Source organism: Canis lupus, chromosome 32, assembly GCF_003254725.2.
Source record: "Canis lupus dingo isolate Sandy chromosome 32, ASM325472v2, whole genome shotgun sequence".
Lineage (NCBI taxonomy): Eukaryota > Metazoa > Chordata > Mammalia > Carnivora > Canidae > Canis > Canis lupus.
In genome coordinates, this window is record NC_064274.1 from 11,977,215 (window position 1) to 11,994,193 (window position 16,979).

The 16,979-nt window shown below is 40.5% G+C and overlaps 1 protein-coding gene and 1 non-coding gene across 8 annotated transcripts in view; one reads left to right on the forward strand and one right to left on the reverse strand.

The window, feature by feature from the left end:
- Positions 1-15,450, forward strand: part of HERC3 (HECT and RLD domain containing E3 ubiquitin protein ligase 3) — a 115,571-nt gene extending 100,121 nt beyond the window's left edge. For 3 of the 7 annotated variants that reach the window (XM_025424994.3, XM_049104818.1, XM_049104819.1), the window contains 3 exons: positions 11,100-11,283; positions 11,511-11,613; positions 13,744-15,450. In XM_025424994.3, the coding sequence (XP_025280779.1) occupies positions 11,100-11,283; positions 11,511-11,613; positions 13,744-13,952 (496 nt within the window). In that variant the 3' untranslated portion in view covers positions 13,953-15,450. Of the gene's footprint in view, positions 1-893; positions 994-9,778; positions 10,311-10,371; positions 10,558-11,099; positions 11,284-11,510; positions 11,614-13,743 lie in introns of those variants that run through there. The other 4 variants (XR_007407714.1, XM_049104822.1, XM_049104824.1 and 1 more) reach the window with 4 other exon arrangements.
- On the reverse strand, positions 4,639-4,745 carry LOC112647442 (U6 spliceosomal RNA). Its single transcript, XR_003128326.1, has one exon. It is a non-coding gene; the product is annotated as a U6 spliceosomal RNA (small nuclear RNA).
- Positions 15,451-16,979: the final 1,529 nt, after the last annotated feature.

The following is a 16,979-nucleotide window of genomic DNA, read 5'->3' on the forward strand; positions in this document are numbered from 1 at the left end:
GTCATGTCTAAGAGATCTTTGCCAGATATAAGATCATAAAGATTTGTTCGTTTTGTTTTTTAAAAAATTTAATTTTGGGCAGCCTGGGTGGCTCAGCGGTTTTAGCACCACCTTCGACCCAGGCCTTGATCCTGGAGACCCGGGATCAAGTCCCACATCGGGCTCCCTGCATGGAGCTTGCTTCTCAACCTCTGCCTGTGTCTCTGCTTCTCTCTCTCTCTCTCTCTCTCTCTGTCTCTCTGTGTCTCTCATGAATAAATAAATAAAATCTTTTTTTTAATTTTAATTTCAGTTAATTAGCATATAATGTATTATTAGTTTCAGAGGTAGAGTTCAGTTATTCATCAGTTGTATATAACACCCAGTGCTCATTACATCATGAGTCCTCCTTAATGGTCATTACCCATTACCCTATCTCCCCCATCCCCCTACCAGCAACCCTATTTGTTTGCTGTGGTTAAGAGTCTCTTATGGTTTGTTTCCCTCTCCGATTATGTCTTGTTTTATTTTTCCCTCTCTTCTTCTATGTTCCTCTGTTTTGCATCTTAAATTCCACATGGAAGTGAAATCATATAATTGTCTTCCTCTCATTGACTTATTTCACTTAGCATAATAGTGAAATTTAGTTCCACCCACATCGTTGCAAATGGCAAGCTTTCATTTTTTTGATGGCTAATGTCCCATTGTATATTTATACTACATCTTCTGTTGATGGACATTTGGGTTCTTTCCATAGTTTGGCTATTGTGGACATTGCTGCCATAAACAGTGGGGAGCAGGTGCCCCTTTGGATCACATTTGTACCTTTGGGGTAAATACCTACTAGTGCAATTGCTGGGTCATAGGGTAGCTCTATTTTTAACTTTTTGAGGAACCTCTGTTCTGTTTTCCAGAGTGCCTGTCCAGCCTACCAGCAGTGTAAGAGGGTTCCTCTTTCTCCACATCCTCGCCAACATTTGGTATTTCTTGACTTGTTAATTTTAGCCGTTCTGACTGGTGTGAGGTGGTGGTATCTTATTGTGGTTTTGAGGTGTATTTCTCTGTGCTGATGATGTGAAGCATTTTTTCACGAGTCTGTTGGGCATTTGTGTGTCTTCTTTGGAGAAATGTCTGTTGGTGCCCATTTCTTGACTGAATTTTTTGTTATTTGGGTGTTGAGTTTGATAAGTTCTTTTTTTAAAGATTTAATTTATTTATTCATGAGAGACGCACAGAACGAGAGAGAGGCAGAGAGACAGGCAGAGAGAGAAGCAGGCTCCATGCAGGGAGCCTGACGTGGGACTCAGTCCCAGGTCTCCAGGATCACGCCCTGGGCCGAAGGCGGCGCTAAACCGCTGAGCCATCCGGGCTGCCCGAGTTTGATAAGTTCTTTATAGATTTTTGGATACTAGCCCTTTTTCTCATAAAACATTCGCAAAAATCTTCTCCCATTATGTAAGTTGTCTTTTGGTTTTGCGACTGTTTCCTTTGCTATGCAAAAACTTTTTATCTTTTTTTTTTATAAGTACTTTTTTTTTTTAATTTATGATAGTCACAGAGAGAGAGAGAGAGAGAGAGAGAGAGAGAGGGGGCAGAGACATAGGCAGAGGGAGAAGCAGGCTCCATGCACTGGGAGCCCGATGTGGGACTCAATCCCGGGTCTCCAGGATCGCGCCCTAGGCCAAAGGCAGGCGCCAAACCGCTATGCCACCCAGGGATCCTGCAAAAACTTTTTATCTTGATGAAGTCCCAGTAGTTCATTTTTGCCTTTGTTTCCCTTACCTTTGGAAAGGTGTTTAGCAAGAAGTTGCTGTGGCTCAGGTCCCAGAGGTTGTTGCCTGTGTTCTCCTCTACAGTTTTGATGGTTTCCTGTCTCACATTTAGGTCCTTCATACATTTTGAGTTTATCTTTGTGTATGGTATAAGAAAATGGTCCAGTTTCATTCTTGTGTATGTGGCTGTCCAATTTTCACAATACCATTTGTTGAAGAGACTGTCTTTTCCCCAATGTGTATTCTTTCCTACTTTATTGAAGGTTAGTTGACCCATTTCTGGGTTCTGTTCCATTGACCTATGTGTCTGTTTTTGTGCCAGGACCATACTGTCTTGATGATTCCAGCTTTATAATGGAACTTGGAAGTCTTGAATTGTGGTGCTACCACCTTTGGTTTTCTTTTTCAACTTTCCTTTGGCTATTCGGGGTCTTTTCTGGTTCCATAAAAATTTTAGGATTATTTGTTCCAGCTCTGCAGAAAATGGTGATGGTATTTTGATAGGGATTACATTGAATGTATTGATTGCTCTGAGAAGCATAGACATTTTAGCAATATTTGTTCTTTCAGTCCGTGAGCATGGAATGTTTTTCCATTTGTGTCTTCCTCAATTTCTTTCATTAATGTTTTATAGTTTTCAGGTTATAGATACTTTACTTCGGTTAGGTTTATTCCTAGGTATCTTACGGTTTTTGGCGCAACTGTAAATGGGATCAATTCCCTAATTTCTCTTTCTTCTGTCTCGTTATTAGTGTATAGAATTGCAACTGATTTCTATGCATCGAATTTGTATCCTGCCACTTTGCTGAATTCCTGTATGAGTTCTGGCAATTTTGGAGTGGAGTCTTTTGGGTTTTCCACATGGAGTGTCATGTTATCTGCAAAGAGTGAGAGTTTGACTTTTTCTTTGCCTGTTCAGATGCCTTTTATATCTTTTTGTTGTCTGATTGCTGAGGCTAGGACTTCCAGTACTATGTCGAGCAACAGTGGTGAGAGTGGACATCCTTGTAATGCTCTTGACCTTAGGCTGAAAGCTCTCAGTTTTTCCCTATTGAGAATGATACTCTCTGTGGGCTTTTCATATATGGCTTTTATGATATTGAGGTATGTTCCATCTCTTTAGTGTACAGAGTTTTAATCAAGAATGGATGTTATACGTTGTCAAATGCTTTTTGTGCATCTATTGAGAGGATTGTATGGGCTTTTCTTTTATTAATGTAGTGTATCACATTGATTGATTTGTGGATGCTGAACTACGCTTGCAGACCAGGAATAAGTCCCACTTGGTCATGGTGAATAATCCTTTTATTGTACTGTTGGATCATATTGGCTAGTATCTTGGTGAGAATTTTTACACCCATGTTTGTCAGGGATATTGGTCTGTAATTCTCCTTTCTGGTGGGATCTTTGTCTGATTTTGGGATTGAGGTATTACCTTGTAGAACGAGTTTGGAAATTTTATTTCCATTTCTATTTTTTGAAACAGCTTCAGAGGAATAGATATTAATTCTTCTTTAAATATTTGGTAGAATTCCCCTGGGAAGACATCTGTCTGGCCCTGGATGCTTGTTTGTTGGGAGATTTTTTATGACTGCTTCAATTTCTTCCTGGTTATGGGTCTGTTCAGGCTATTTCTTCCTGTTTCAGTTTTGGTAGTTTATATGTTTCTAAGAATGTATCTATTTCTTCCAGACTGCCTAATTTGTTATCGTAAAATTGCTCATAATAGTCTCTTATCATTGTTTGTATTTCTTTGGTATTGGTTGTGATCTCTCCTCTTTCATTGATGATTTTATTTTCTTGGGTCCTTTCTCTTTTCTCTCCTAGTTTTTTTTATCTGTTCTACTGTTCTCTGGGCTTCTATTTCATTGATTTCTGCTCTAATCTTTTTAATTCTCTTCTCCTGCTGGGTTTAGGCTTTATTTGCTGTTCTTTCTCCACCTCTTTAGGTGTAAGGTTAGATGGTGTATTTGAGACCTTTCTTATTTTTTTGAGAAAGGCTCGTATTGCTGTATACTTCCTTCTTAGGACCTCTTTTGCTTCATCCCAAAGGTTTTGGACAGTTGTGTTTCCATTTTCATTTATTTCCATGAATTTCTTTAATTCTCTAAGTTCCTGGTTGAGTCATTCATTCCTTACTTAGTAGGATGCTTTTTAACCTCCACGTATTTGAGTTCTTTCCAAATTTCCTCTTGTGATTGAGTTGCAGTTTCAAAGCATTGTAGTCTGAAAATATGCAAGGAATGATCCCAATCTGTTAGTACTGGTTGAGACCTGACTTGTGATCCAGTATATGATCTGTTCTGGAGAATGTTCCATGTGTACTCGAGAAGAATGTGTGTTCTCTTGCTTTAAGATGGAATGCTCTAAATATATCTGTGAAGTCCATCTGGTCCAGTGTGTCATTCAAAGCCATTGTTTCCAAGTTGATCTTCTGCTTAGATGATCTGTCCATTGCTGTGAGTGGGATGTTAAAGTTCCCTGCTATTATTGTGTTATTGTCAATGTGTTTCTTTAATTTTGTTATTAATTGGTTTATATAATTGGCTGCTCCCATAATAGGGGCATAAATATTTAGAATTGTTAGATCTTCTTGTTGGATAGACCCTCTAATTTTGATACAGTGTCCCTCTTCATTTCTTATTACAGTCTTTGGTTTAAAATCTAATTTGTCTGATGCAAGGATTGCTACTCCAGCTTTCTTTTGATGTCCATTAGCATGATAAGTGATTTCCCACCCTCTCCCTTTCAATCTGGAGGTGTCTGGGTCTAAAATGAGTCTCTTGTAGATAACATATGGATGGGTCTTGCTTTTTTATCCAGTCTGATACCTGTGTCTTTTAATTGGGGGCATTTAGCCCATTTACATTCAGAGTAACTATTGAAAGAAAAATATGAACACTTCACAGATTTGTGTGTAATTCTTGCACAGGGACCATGCTAATCTTCTCTGTATCATTCCAGTTTTAGTATATGTGCTGCTGAAGCAAGCACCCTATGTGTTCTTCCAGAAGTTTTATAACTTTAAGTTTTACCTTTAGACCATGATCATTAGCTTTTATATAGGTGTGAGGCATATGGATGTTGTGTCGATTCAGCACCATTTATTGAAAATGCTATCTGCTGAATTGCTTTGCAGAGTTGTTGAGAATTAATTGACCTTATTTGTGTGGGTTTATTTCTGGGCTTTCTGATTCTGTTTCATTGATTTGTGTGTCTGTCCTTTTACCAACACTATACTTGGCAACTGTAACTTTATAATAAGTCATGAAATTAGGTAATGCCAGTGCTCTAACTTTGTTCTTTTCCAAAATTGTTTTGGCTCGTCTAGTTACTTTACCTATCTATATTAATTTCACAATCAGCTTAGCAAAAACATTTTTTTTAAGACCCTTACTACAGTTTGAATTCAGACTTTTAAAAAACCGTTGGCAATGGATATAGTACTTGCTCTTTTAAATTTATGTCTTAAAATGTCAGCTCATTGAGGATTGTTTCATTTTGTGGGCTTTATGGACTCTAGTGTACAGTTGGGGCTGCCGTAACACAGAATTGTGAATAATGTAGATGAGCTATCATGTTGTGAAACCTTTATCTCAGCATATGATAATTTCTCATGTTGCTGTCACAGTGGAAATGAAAAGAATCAGGATCCCTGGGTGGTTCAGTGGTTTAGCGCCTGCCTTTGGCCCAGGGCATGATCCTGCAGTCCCGGGATCAGGATTGAGTGCCGCATCAGGCTCCCTGCAGGGAGCCTGCTTCTCCCTCTGCCTGTGTCTCTGCCTCTCTCTCTCTCTCTCTCTCTCTCTCTCTCTCTCTCTCTGTGTGTCTCTCATGAATAAATACATAAAATCTTAAAAAAAAAAAAAAAGGAAATGAAAAGAATCAAGTTAGAGGAAAGGGAGGGCACTTAGATGAGGTGGTTGGGAGCACAGGTCTGTATTCAAACATCTGGCTTCAAGTTCTGCCCCTGCCCATGTACTAGCTGTTTGTCTTGGATTTAGTTCTGAAATTGGAATAATGACAATTTATCTGAAAATTTTTGAAAATGAAAAATTACTGAAAATTTATCTCTACAACCTACAAAGCTGTTTTTTTTTTTTTAATTTGTGTGTATTTTTATTGGGACATAATTCTCATGCCATTAAATTCACTCAAAGGTAGTTTTGAATATTCATTGCGTTAGTGTGTATCTAAGAATGTATTGCTGTGACGAGCACCTACTAAACACTTATAACTATTGATAATCATTGTTAAAGGAAAGAGTGTGTTGAGAGGAATACTAAATGACATACAGAAATTAGAGTCTCTGAATGAGTTTGCGAGGGCTGCTATAACAAAGTTCACCACATTAAGTGCCTTAACAATTTATTGTCTCAGTTCTGGAAGCTAGAAGTCCAAGAACAAAGCATTGACAGGGTTGGTTTCTTCTGAGGCTTCTCCCCTTAGCTTGCAAATGGTCATCTTCTTTTATCTCTTCCCTTTGTCTTCCCTCTGTGCATGTTTCTGTGTCCAAATTTCCACTTCTTATAGGGCATATATTGGATTAGGGTTCACCCTGATGATCCTGTTTGAACTTGATGACCTCTGTAAAGATCCTATATCCACATAAGGTCATCTTTTGAGGTAGGTAATGGGAGTTAGAACTTCAGTAGATGAATTTTAGAGGGATACAATCCAACTCATAACACTCTATCCTGCAGCCTCCAAAAGTCATGTCCTTTCACCTATAAAATTCATTCACCCTATTCCAATGTCCCACAAAGTCTTAACCCATTCCAGCATCAACTCTAAGTGCTAAAGTCTCATCTGTGATGGTTAATTTTAGGTGTCAACTTGACTGGGTTATTGGGTACCCAGATATTTGGTCAGATACTATTCTGGGTATATCTGTGAGAGTGTCTCTGAATGAGGCTAAGATATGAATAGGAAATTGAATAAATATCATCTAAATCAGGTATGGGTGAGACTCAGAGTTTGATTAATCCTGAGGTAAACTTCTTCCACAGCTGTGAAGCCAGACAAGTTACCTGCTTCCAAATATGATCATGAGCACAGACATAGGATGAACATTCCCATTGTAAAAGGGAGACATTCAGAGGAAAGAGGTCATAGGTCCCAAGTAAATCCTAAACCTAGCAGGGAAAATTTCCCTAGATTTTGAGGCTTGGAGAATAATCCTCTTTGGATCCAGGCTGTGTCCTTTGGCCCACAGGAGTGGTGGCCCCACCCTCTACGGCCAAGAAGTTACTGGCCCTGGTTCTTCAACCTATGTCCATGGTGGCATTGATAGGCTCACTGGACTCTGATTTGCCTTTGGGCCATTCTTCTCTTTTCTTAAAGATAACACTTGTTTGCAGCCAGATAGTTTTGTATGCTCATTTCTTACCAGGAGAATCCCAGAAGTCCAACAGCCTTCCTTCCTTCTGTCCATCTCTGCCTCTTTGGTGCAAACTGGTAGTATTTCTGCTCTAATTTTTTTTCTTTAAACTTTGTTGGCTTCCCAGGCAATTCATGGGGGTCCAAGCCATCATACAAGAGCGTTCTTCACAAATCTTTCCTGGATAACCACATTTCTATTCCTACCTTCTCCTGAGATGACTGATAGGATTCATGAGTCACATGCTTGATCTCTTCAGCAAACCATTTTTCAGACACACCTTTCGCCCTGTTTCCAGAGGATGTTATCTGGATAGGCTAAGAATTTCCCAAGCCTTGAAGTTCTAATTCCTTTCCACTTAGCAATTCCTTCTTCAGTGTATCCCTTTCCTCTTTCATTTTACTAATAAGCAGTTTCAAGAAACCAGACCACACGTTCAATACTTTGGTTGGAAATCTCCTGAGTAGAATAGGCAAGTTTATCACTTACAAGTTCTCCAAAAACACTGGAACACAATTTGGCCAAATTCTTTGCCACTTTATAACAGAATTGCCTATAATTTCCAATAAATAACATGTTTTCCATTTCCATCTGAGACTTCACCAGAAGCATTTTAATATTCAAATTCTAGCCAGATGATGTTTATGATGTCTCTCTATTTTTCTGACAACAAAAGTTTTCTTTATCACTCTCTTCTTTTCTTTCTGAGCCTTCACCAGGATCTCCTTTGCTGTTCCTATCAACTGTCTCTTCAAGGCAGTTTAGGCTTTTTCTATCAACTGCCTCAAAACTCTGACAGCCCCTACCCATTACCCAGTTCTACAGTCATCCTACATTTATAGGTATTTGCTATTATAGTACTCCACTTCCACCTACCAGAATCTGTATTGGGCTTCTCCAGAGAAACAGAACCAGTAGGAGATATATATATACTTATATACACACACACACACACACACACACACACACCCTCCTACGCTCCTCTGCAGGTTCACAGCTGTGGAAAAATTGTACCTCAGGATTAATCCATCTCTGAGTCTCGTCCATATCTAATTTAGATGATATTTACACGATATATTTAGTCAGGGTTCTCCAGAGAAGCAGAATATGTGGGGAGCACATATTTGTGTGCAAATATGCACATGTGTGTTCATGTATATAAATACAAGGAAACAAGGCGGAGGATCTGCAGTCAGCAAGCTGCAGGCCCAGGAGAGCCAGTCGTGGTTCTTCCAGTCCAAAGGCAGGTAGGCTTGAGACAGAAATGGCTGATGCTCTGTTACAGTCTGTGGGCAGGAAAAAACTGATGTCCCAGTTCAAAGGCAACGTGTGTGTGTGTGTGTATGTGTGTATGTTAGAAGAAAGAAAGAGAAAGAGATACTGATCCTCGGGAATCTGCTCACATGATTGTGAGGCTGGCGAGTTGGAAATAGTCAGGGCAGGCCGGCATGCTGAAAATTCTGGCAGGAGTGGATGTCACAGTCTTGAGTGAGAAGACAGTCTAGAGGTCAAATTCCTTTCTTTTTGGAGGATGCGGAGGATCCTTAGTCTTTTAAAGCCTTCAGCTGATTGGATGAGGGCTACCCACGTTTTGAAGACTAATCTGCTTTACTCAAAGTCTACTGCTTTAAATGTTAATCCTATGTAAAAAATACCTTCACAGCACCGTCTTTCCTGGTATTTGACTAAATAACTGGCTACCATAGCCTCGCCAAGTCAACACATAGAATTAACCATCACAGTCTGTAATAAAATATGTTGATGGTGCTTCTCTTAGGCAGTTGTGCCAGGAAAATCCTCTTAGTTTTATCTAATGGGTTTTAGGTAAGTAGTGCATTGAATGCAGTGTAAGAAACTTTTAGCATCTGTGGTTAAGATGTACAATAATCTTTTATATTAGTGGCTTTTATTTTAAAAATTGAACATTTAGCCTGTTTCAAAGATGAGAAAAGAGAGGCTTAGTAGGCAGCATACAGCACATGGCAAAGCCTGGAATGAATTCTTGTCTGCTTCACTTACCTGCTGTATGACACCACCTGTTGGTTAGTTATGGGTGTATGGTGAGCATGGGGGAAGTGTTTGCTTGGAGGAAACCTAAGATGTTCAAGGGTAGTTTTATGAAGTAGTCCATTACAGTGAAGGATAAGTAGAAAGGATCTGTCTTCATAATGTCAAATTTTAATTTTTAGAAAAATTTAAAATACAGAAAAGTACAAAGACTAAAATGACAGACATCTTTGTATCTATGAACCAAAGTAAACAGTATTTGCTTTAGATTTTGTAATGTAAGAAAACGGTGACCAAAATTCCTATGCATCCCCTTCCTTCCTTCCCTCCCTCTCTTCCACTCTTTCTCACACAGATAAAATCCTGATGAATTTGATGCCTGTTCTTTCATGTTTTTATACTTTTATAATGTGTATTAAGACCAATTAATTGCTTTTATTTTTAAAAATTACCCCACAGTTTTTACATACACCAAATACACAATTTCACATTCAAAATAAAATCTTATAGCCACAAACCATGTAATAATTGCTAGTATTTACCAAGCAGCCTTGGTTCTAAGACCATTACATGTATTAACTCATTTAATTTTTCTAACAGTCCTATGAGTTGTATACTCTTATTTTTTCCCATTTTACAGTTGAAGGGATCGAGGCAAAGAGAGATTAAATAACTTACCCAAGGGTCACAAAATGTAAGTAGCAGAGCCACTGACTCCTATAGATAGTGTTGTTATAAATATTTGAAAACACTGAATGACATCCCACCAATTGAGCAGTCAGTAGTTGGTTTGGTTGCATATGATGCGGTTAAATTGATCCAAGATGGGACTGATACCAGGGAAAGAAAAATGTTAAAAAAACTATTTTTTATGCAACTTATGTAAATGCTGTCATATTGTACTTAACATTCAAAAACTTGGGTTTCACTCAAACGTTGTTTTTGAGAATCTGTTCATTTTGATAAATCGGGCCTAGTTAATTCCATTCAAGTGCTGTGCTTTATGCTTTTGGTCATATGACCATACCATCTTTTTTTGGTCCTTCTCCTATTAATAGATATTTAGTTTTGTGTCTTCCAATTCTCTATATTACAAGAAAATGCTGCAGTGAACATCTGTGTACTTATCTTGTGCACTCATGTGAGAGTCTCCCTGGGCCACACGTTCACCCCCCACCAACCCTGTACTGGAGTAGCTCAGTCAAAGGGTATTTACATTTTCAACTTTTCTAGATATCGGCAACTTACTCTCCCAGATGTTTACGTCTCAGTTCATAGTTGACATTCCCACCAGTGAGAGGCTGAATGCATGTGAACAATGGCCAGACAGTGTATAAAAATAGAACTCTGCCCTGCAGCCTGCAGAAACCTGCCCAAGAAGCCAACCCCTCATCTACAAGAAGCAGCCCAGGAGGCCAGCTTGCTGTGAGTCAGACTTGCAGGAAGTTACTGTCTTAATTTGCATTTAACTGATTATTAGTGAGATGGAACCCATTGTATGAGGCAGTCCCTTCCAGAAAGGAATTATGAAGGATAAGTATTCTACCTTTTACCTTTTAGAATAGGCGAGGATACCAATAGGAGATTATTTAACTTTACTCATTTCTGAAGAGAAGGGAAGAGGCCTACAATTGTTATAGTAGACTTTTTCTTTTAAGCAGAAAAAGGTTGTATTTTTTTTCTAAACTGAAGTCTAAGTAGAGTTAGCAAGATGAGAACTGGAGCTCCTCAGGTAAAATAGTCAGTGGTATGGTTCTCCCTTTCTGGCCTCCTCTGCATCCAACCTGTTCTCTTCTGCCCCCAAGTCACCCAACTCAGTGGAACCCTTGGGCTGGGTGGCGATCTACGGGATGCCTCCTGGCATGAGAATTTGATGTAATCCCATTTTTCATCTCTCTCAACCTCAGAAATTCTGCAAGACTTAAGGCTAAATGTATTCTCATTCTTTGGTTTTCTGGCAGGCAGGAGTTTGTGGACGCTTACGTGAATTACGTCTTCCAAATCTCAGTTCATGAGTGGTACACGGCCTTCTCCAGTGGCTTCCTGAAGGTGTGCGGTGGCAAGGTGCTTGAGCTCTTCCAGCCTTCAGAACTGCGGGCTATGATGGTGGGAAACAGCAACTACAACTGGCAGGAACTAGAAGAGGTCAGTGTGAAGGGCCCTGTCTTTCCCTCCAAGGAAGCTGTGGTGGCCAGGCTGGGGTTGCCCAGAGTCTGCACTCTTCCCTGGTGTTCTGTGGTTGAGTCAGAAGTGGAGGCCTCCTTGTCTCAGAGCTTAGTTCTTACTCTCAACCGCAGATGGTACATAAATGTATGTCCTCTGTAATATTCTTCTTTAAGGTAAGTGTTCTTCTTTTTGTTTTTTGTGGGCAGACTGCCATCTACAAGGGTGACTACTCAGCCACACATCCCACTGTGAAACTATTTTGGGAGACGTTTCATGAATTTCCATTGGAAAAGAAGAAGAAGTTTCTCTGTAAGTATCAGTCATGTTAGAATGGTGTCGCATGTGGTAAATAGGATGATATACCCCTAGGTTAAGGCCCACCCTATTAAGTGAAAAAGAGTAAGGGAAATATATTTACACGTCTTAACGAGATCTCAGGCAAACGGTTCTTCCATGTTTGTTACCTAACAGGATGTGTTGCGTGAAAGAAGAAAGAAAAGCATCTCACTGATTTTCAGTTGCTTTAAAAATATGTGTTATTTAAGGGTCGCCTGGGTTGCTCAGTAGTGAGCATCTACCTTGGGCCCAGGGCGTGATCCCAGTGTCCTGGGATCGAGTCCCACATCGGGCTCCCTGCGAGGAGCCTGCTTCTCCTTCTGTCTCTGCGTCTCTCTCCCTCTCTCTGTGTCTCTCATGAACGGATAGATAAAATCTTAAAAAAAAAAAAAAAAAAAACTCGTTATTTTATATGTGAGTGTGATGAAGTAATCCGTTGATAAAATCTAATTGGATTAACTTCCTTGATCTCTCTAGGCTTTTGAAAATTTTACAGTGTCTGCCACAGATGTAACTGGGGAGATGTGATTTAGAATAGCTTCATTGAGATACAATTCACAAAGCCTACAAATCACCCAGTTAAAGTGTATAATTCAGTGGTTTTTAGTATATTCACAGAGTTGTGAAACTATCAGTAATTTTTAGAACATGCTCATCACTGCAAGAGGAAACCCTGAACTTACTAGCACTCCTTCCCCATTTCCTCCCAACTTCTCATGTCCCCCTCTGCTTACCAATCTTTCTGGCTCTGTGGACATTTCACAGAAATGGAATCATACAATATATGGTCCTTTGTGACTGGCTGGTGGCATTTGAGAAGGGTAATACATTTGGAAAGGAAAATGAAGCCTGGTTTATGTGAATAAAATTCAGGCTTTTCAAAATAGTTGAAATCTTTGTTCCATATATAATCAGGGTCAGCAATTTGCCAGTGACCAGTATAAGATTTTTATCTATATAAAACAATGGGAAAAAAAAATGGGATTTGAAAGGCAATCCTTTTTGCTTTATAAGAGTGAGCATATATTAATATTAATGCAAGATTTACCCCCAGATTCTACAGCTCCCATGGAGTAAGGATGAGAGGAAGTGGAAAAGGGGGGCCCACACAGGGATGCTTAAAAAAAAAGCCCTGCTTCTCCACCACCTAATTACATTGGCTCTTGAAAATGAGTGGCATATAAGTCAGATGACAGGTGAAAATTTGTAAAGGGAGCTTGAAGGGCTGTAACCACCAAGAGGAGCCTGCTTGTAGTCATGGAGATTTCCGTAAAAGACATTTTTCTGTTCAGAGATCATTAGACTTGTGGAAATTTTCAGTCTCTACAGATTTTGGCAAAAATGGTTATATACCGTAGCCTCAGGTAATAGGTTTTTTGAAAGTGCCCCTTCACCAATGATTTGTTTGTAGTAATTTTCAGCAGTTTAAGTCTGAGGTTATATAGTGCTAGAAAACATGGAAAGAGAGCTGCATTGGTCTCTCTCTTTTCTTTGCCAAGTCACAGCATGTTACAAGACAAGAGTGAAATGTCTCACATAACATCATTGTCAGCTCTTTTGGTTTAAAATGAAAAATAGGGAAAGGAGTGAACAGATCCCAAATGATATTCACTAACTCAGGAGGGGTACATTCACTAGACCTTTGGCAAGAGGAGACCTTGAGGACACAGATGATGGTCTCCTTCTTGCTTTCCCCCTGAGGTCAGCTCTTCTTTTTCTCTATCTCTGATTCCTTTGAAGGCTCATAACATTTATGAGGATGTACATTTGACTGAGCCCATTTTTTTTTATTTGAGGGTATTTCTGGGCATCTTACATTTTTGATGGATTCTTTGTGTCCATGTATAATCAGGGTTTGAAATGAGCCAGTGAAAAACAGGCATTTTATCCATATAAACCCAAAAAAACAGGATTGTAAAGGCAGTCTCTTCAGCTTTATAAGAACGAGCATAAACTAATATTCTTGCAGTACGTATTGGTACATAACAGTGTACTTCTCGGGCAAGCCACAGGGTGTCATGCCTTCCTTTCCTTTCTGCAGAGGGCTGCGGAGAGCAGCTCCTTCGCTGCGGTGCTGGTAATGCCATTTCCCTTTCTTCTCAGTGTTCCTGACAGGCAGTGATCGGATTCCCATCTACGGGATGGCCAGCCTGCAGATCGTCATTCAGTCCACAGCCAGCGGGGAGGAGTACTTGCCCGTGGCCCACACTTGCTACAACCTTCTTGATCTCCCCAAATACAGCAGCAAGGAGATCCTGAGTGCACGGCTGACCCAGGCCCTTGACAACTATGAAGGGTTTAGCTTGGCTTGAGGCTCCCCCCCCCCCCAGCCCCAGATTGCCCTCCCGTCCTCAGCGTCCACATGGGGGCCACCACAGAAAACAGCAGGGAGGGAGTTCTATTTTTTTATTGTCTAAGTGGGTTGGGACTTTTGAATCCTGAACCTGGTCGATGTGTTTCTGGGCTTGTGAGCAGTAAAGCCACCTTTTTGAAAAATCAGGGGTTGCGGATGGGGTGACAAATTGGCAATTTTGTCTTTAAACCAAATTACCTAGTAGTGTCGCTTGCACTTGTGAATATGTTGCACTCTGCTGGAGAAAATGGCAGTGGATTTTTAACCTCTCACTTCCCAAATGTCTCTCTCGGCCCTGCTGTTTCCTCACAGTGCTTCCCGTCCTTCTCATTCCTCTGCAAGAATGATTTGGACTGATGCGTCCTTTCTCACCTGCACGTGCAGAATGGCTCCTTTCTCTGCAGACCTGGACATGCTTGTTGCAGCCCTGCTCTAAGGACTAGGAGGAAAGGACTACTTACTTCAGAAAGTCCCAATCCCAGCAAGCTGAATCTGGGTCCATTATTTTGGCTGAACTCTTGAGAATTTATGGAAGCCTTTAGGAACATATCTTGCTTTAAAAAGAAGTTATCAAGGGACTAGCAATCTCCCCCTGGCTCTGCCTATTCCTGGACCTACTCAAAGATGTGCAGAGCAGCTTAGCATTTGCAGCTGAGCCGAATTTTGTTTTGTTGTTCAGCCGAGTCCCTTCGACGATAAGGTGAGGTGATAGACCCCCCCCTACTCCTTCGGTTATCTCGCTTTTGGAGCAAGTTGCATTAATTTTTTTAAGAGTATCTTCTCCAAGGAAAGTAGAAATAATAAATTTCTTGTTCTTGTTCCCTATCAATTTATGCCCTCTGCCACCTTCTCTTGCCTTCCTCTCCTTCCCTTTCTCTCTTATTCACTTCGCCCCATTGTTACCTGACTTAATGCTCCCTTCCTCTCCTAGTGGATGCATGCGGTCTATTTTTTTAATTTCTATTTAAATTGCAAAATTTCTATTTTTTTTTTCCTTTTCCCTAATTGCTAACACTTAAGGACATTCTTTATTATGGGACTTTTGTTTATTGCATTTGAAATGTTTGTTTACAGTGGGATTTCAGGGGGATTGTGTTTAGAGCAAATATGTATCAAAAATAGCGACATGCTCAACCTTCTTCATCATGGGATAAGAAAATTCTACATGATCAAAGAATCCATGGCAGCCTAATTTTAAATTCCTAGTCACTAGAGGAAAGACTTATTTATATAAAATGAAGTATTTATGAACCGTGATACAGCATCAGATCTCAATGAAGGATGTAGATTTTTGCTTTTTTTTTGTTTTTAAAACTTATTTCAATTGCTAAATTGGTAGTTTTTTCAGTCTTTATAATACAAGATTAAAAAAGATATACAGTTAAATGAAATGTTTATTTTCTATGTGTGTGCATATAGTTCAATATTATGCAATAAATTTGGTGTTTTAACTTAAATCTATTTCTTATTGTATTTGCAGAGTGCGTAGCTTGCTTTCAGTAGAATTATCTACTCAAGTAACATAAAGTCAAATTTGGTTCCAATCATAAGACAGTAAAACCAAGCAGTAGGCAAATGAGAAAGAGAGCAGGGGCAGGACCCATGGTAGGGGGAGCAGGTAGCCTTAAGGATGGCTGGGATTTCTAAAGGTTGGGATGGATGAAAAGGGATTTTACTTGGAGGGGAAGATCTTAGCAAAGGCTTGAAATGGGAACATATTTAGGGAAAGAGCATCAGAGCAAATAGAATAATGGTAAATTAGGGAGAGAGGAAGAAGGTAGCTTTGGGGCTGAGGAACCAGGCTGAGCAATGGAACTTGAGTTGGTAGCCAAGCAGGATTTGTCAGAATGTTCAGAACTTTGGAGTAGAGGCAGGAGGCAGTGATAGGACTTGAGTCTGATTTAAGAAGAAAACTAGAGGGGGGGTACATTTGTAGGAATTAGCCCTTTCCATTCTGAGAGCAGTGAGAGTGGCAGCAGTGGCAGTAGAAGAGTGAATGGGAGGAAGATCCAACATGGTAGCACAGGAGGACCCTTGACTCACCCCCTCCATGGACACACCAAGTCTCAACCTATCTATAGAGAAATTCCTCCTGAAAAACATCTGAGGGCCGACTGAGAGCTCTTGCACAACGAGGGTTAGAGGGACCACATAGAGAATGGCAGGAGACTAACAATAACCACAATCCCCATACTGTCAGCTGCAGTGGGGAGGAGGTCTACTAAGGGACTGTGACTAGATTTATCTGCCCAGGGGGGACAGAAAAAAGTCATGGCTTAAAAGGGCAACTAGAATATAAAGGAACTAACTGTCCCAAAGTGGGATGTTGGAGAAGCTAGTGAATGCCACTGCTTATGTTTCCCCTCCACCTTGATAGCAACAGAGAGGGCAGAGTCTGGGTGCCCTAGCCACTCCACTGCCCAGAGCGAGCCCTGGGCCCCTAAACCATACCAGCCCTGGCACCTGTGGCACAGAAAAAAACAAAGCGTAACATGGTTTAAAGAGCAACTAGACTATAAAGGAACCAGTCCTAGAGCTCTACTAAACAGTGGGGGAGCTGCAGAGAGTGTACTCTGGGGTCTTCTGAGAGGCAAGGGAGTGCCACTGTTTATATCCCCCCTTTACCTTGATGGCGCAGATGGAAGAAGGATCTGGACCATCCCCTAAAGAACACTGCAGAAGGTGCCCCAGTACAACATATGCTGGGACACCCCTAAACATCACCCACGATAGCTAAAGCTGTCTCACCACTGTGCAAAGCATCCCAAAACACTCCAGGCCTGAACTTGCTTTGGCTCAAGTTATCTTGCCAGAACCTCGGGGGAAGGAGTGTCCCAAGACATTCCATCCTGGCACATCTCAGTTCTGGTTACAGTAACACATAGTAACACAGTTACTCCCAGTGTGGAGAACACTGGGAGCCCTTTGCACAAGTCTTCACCCACTTTGGCTTTGGGTACGCTCTCTGCAGAGTGCCCTGAGACAC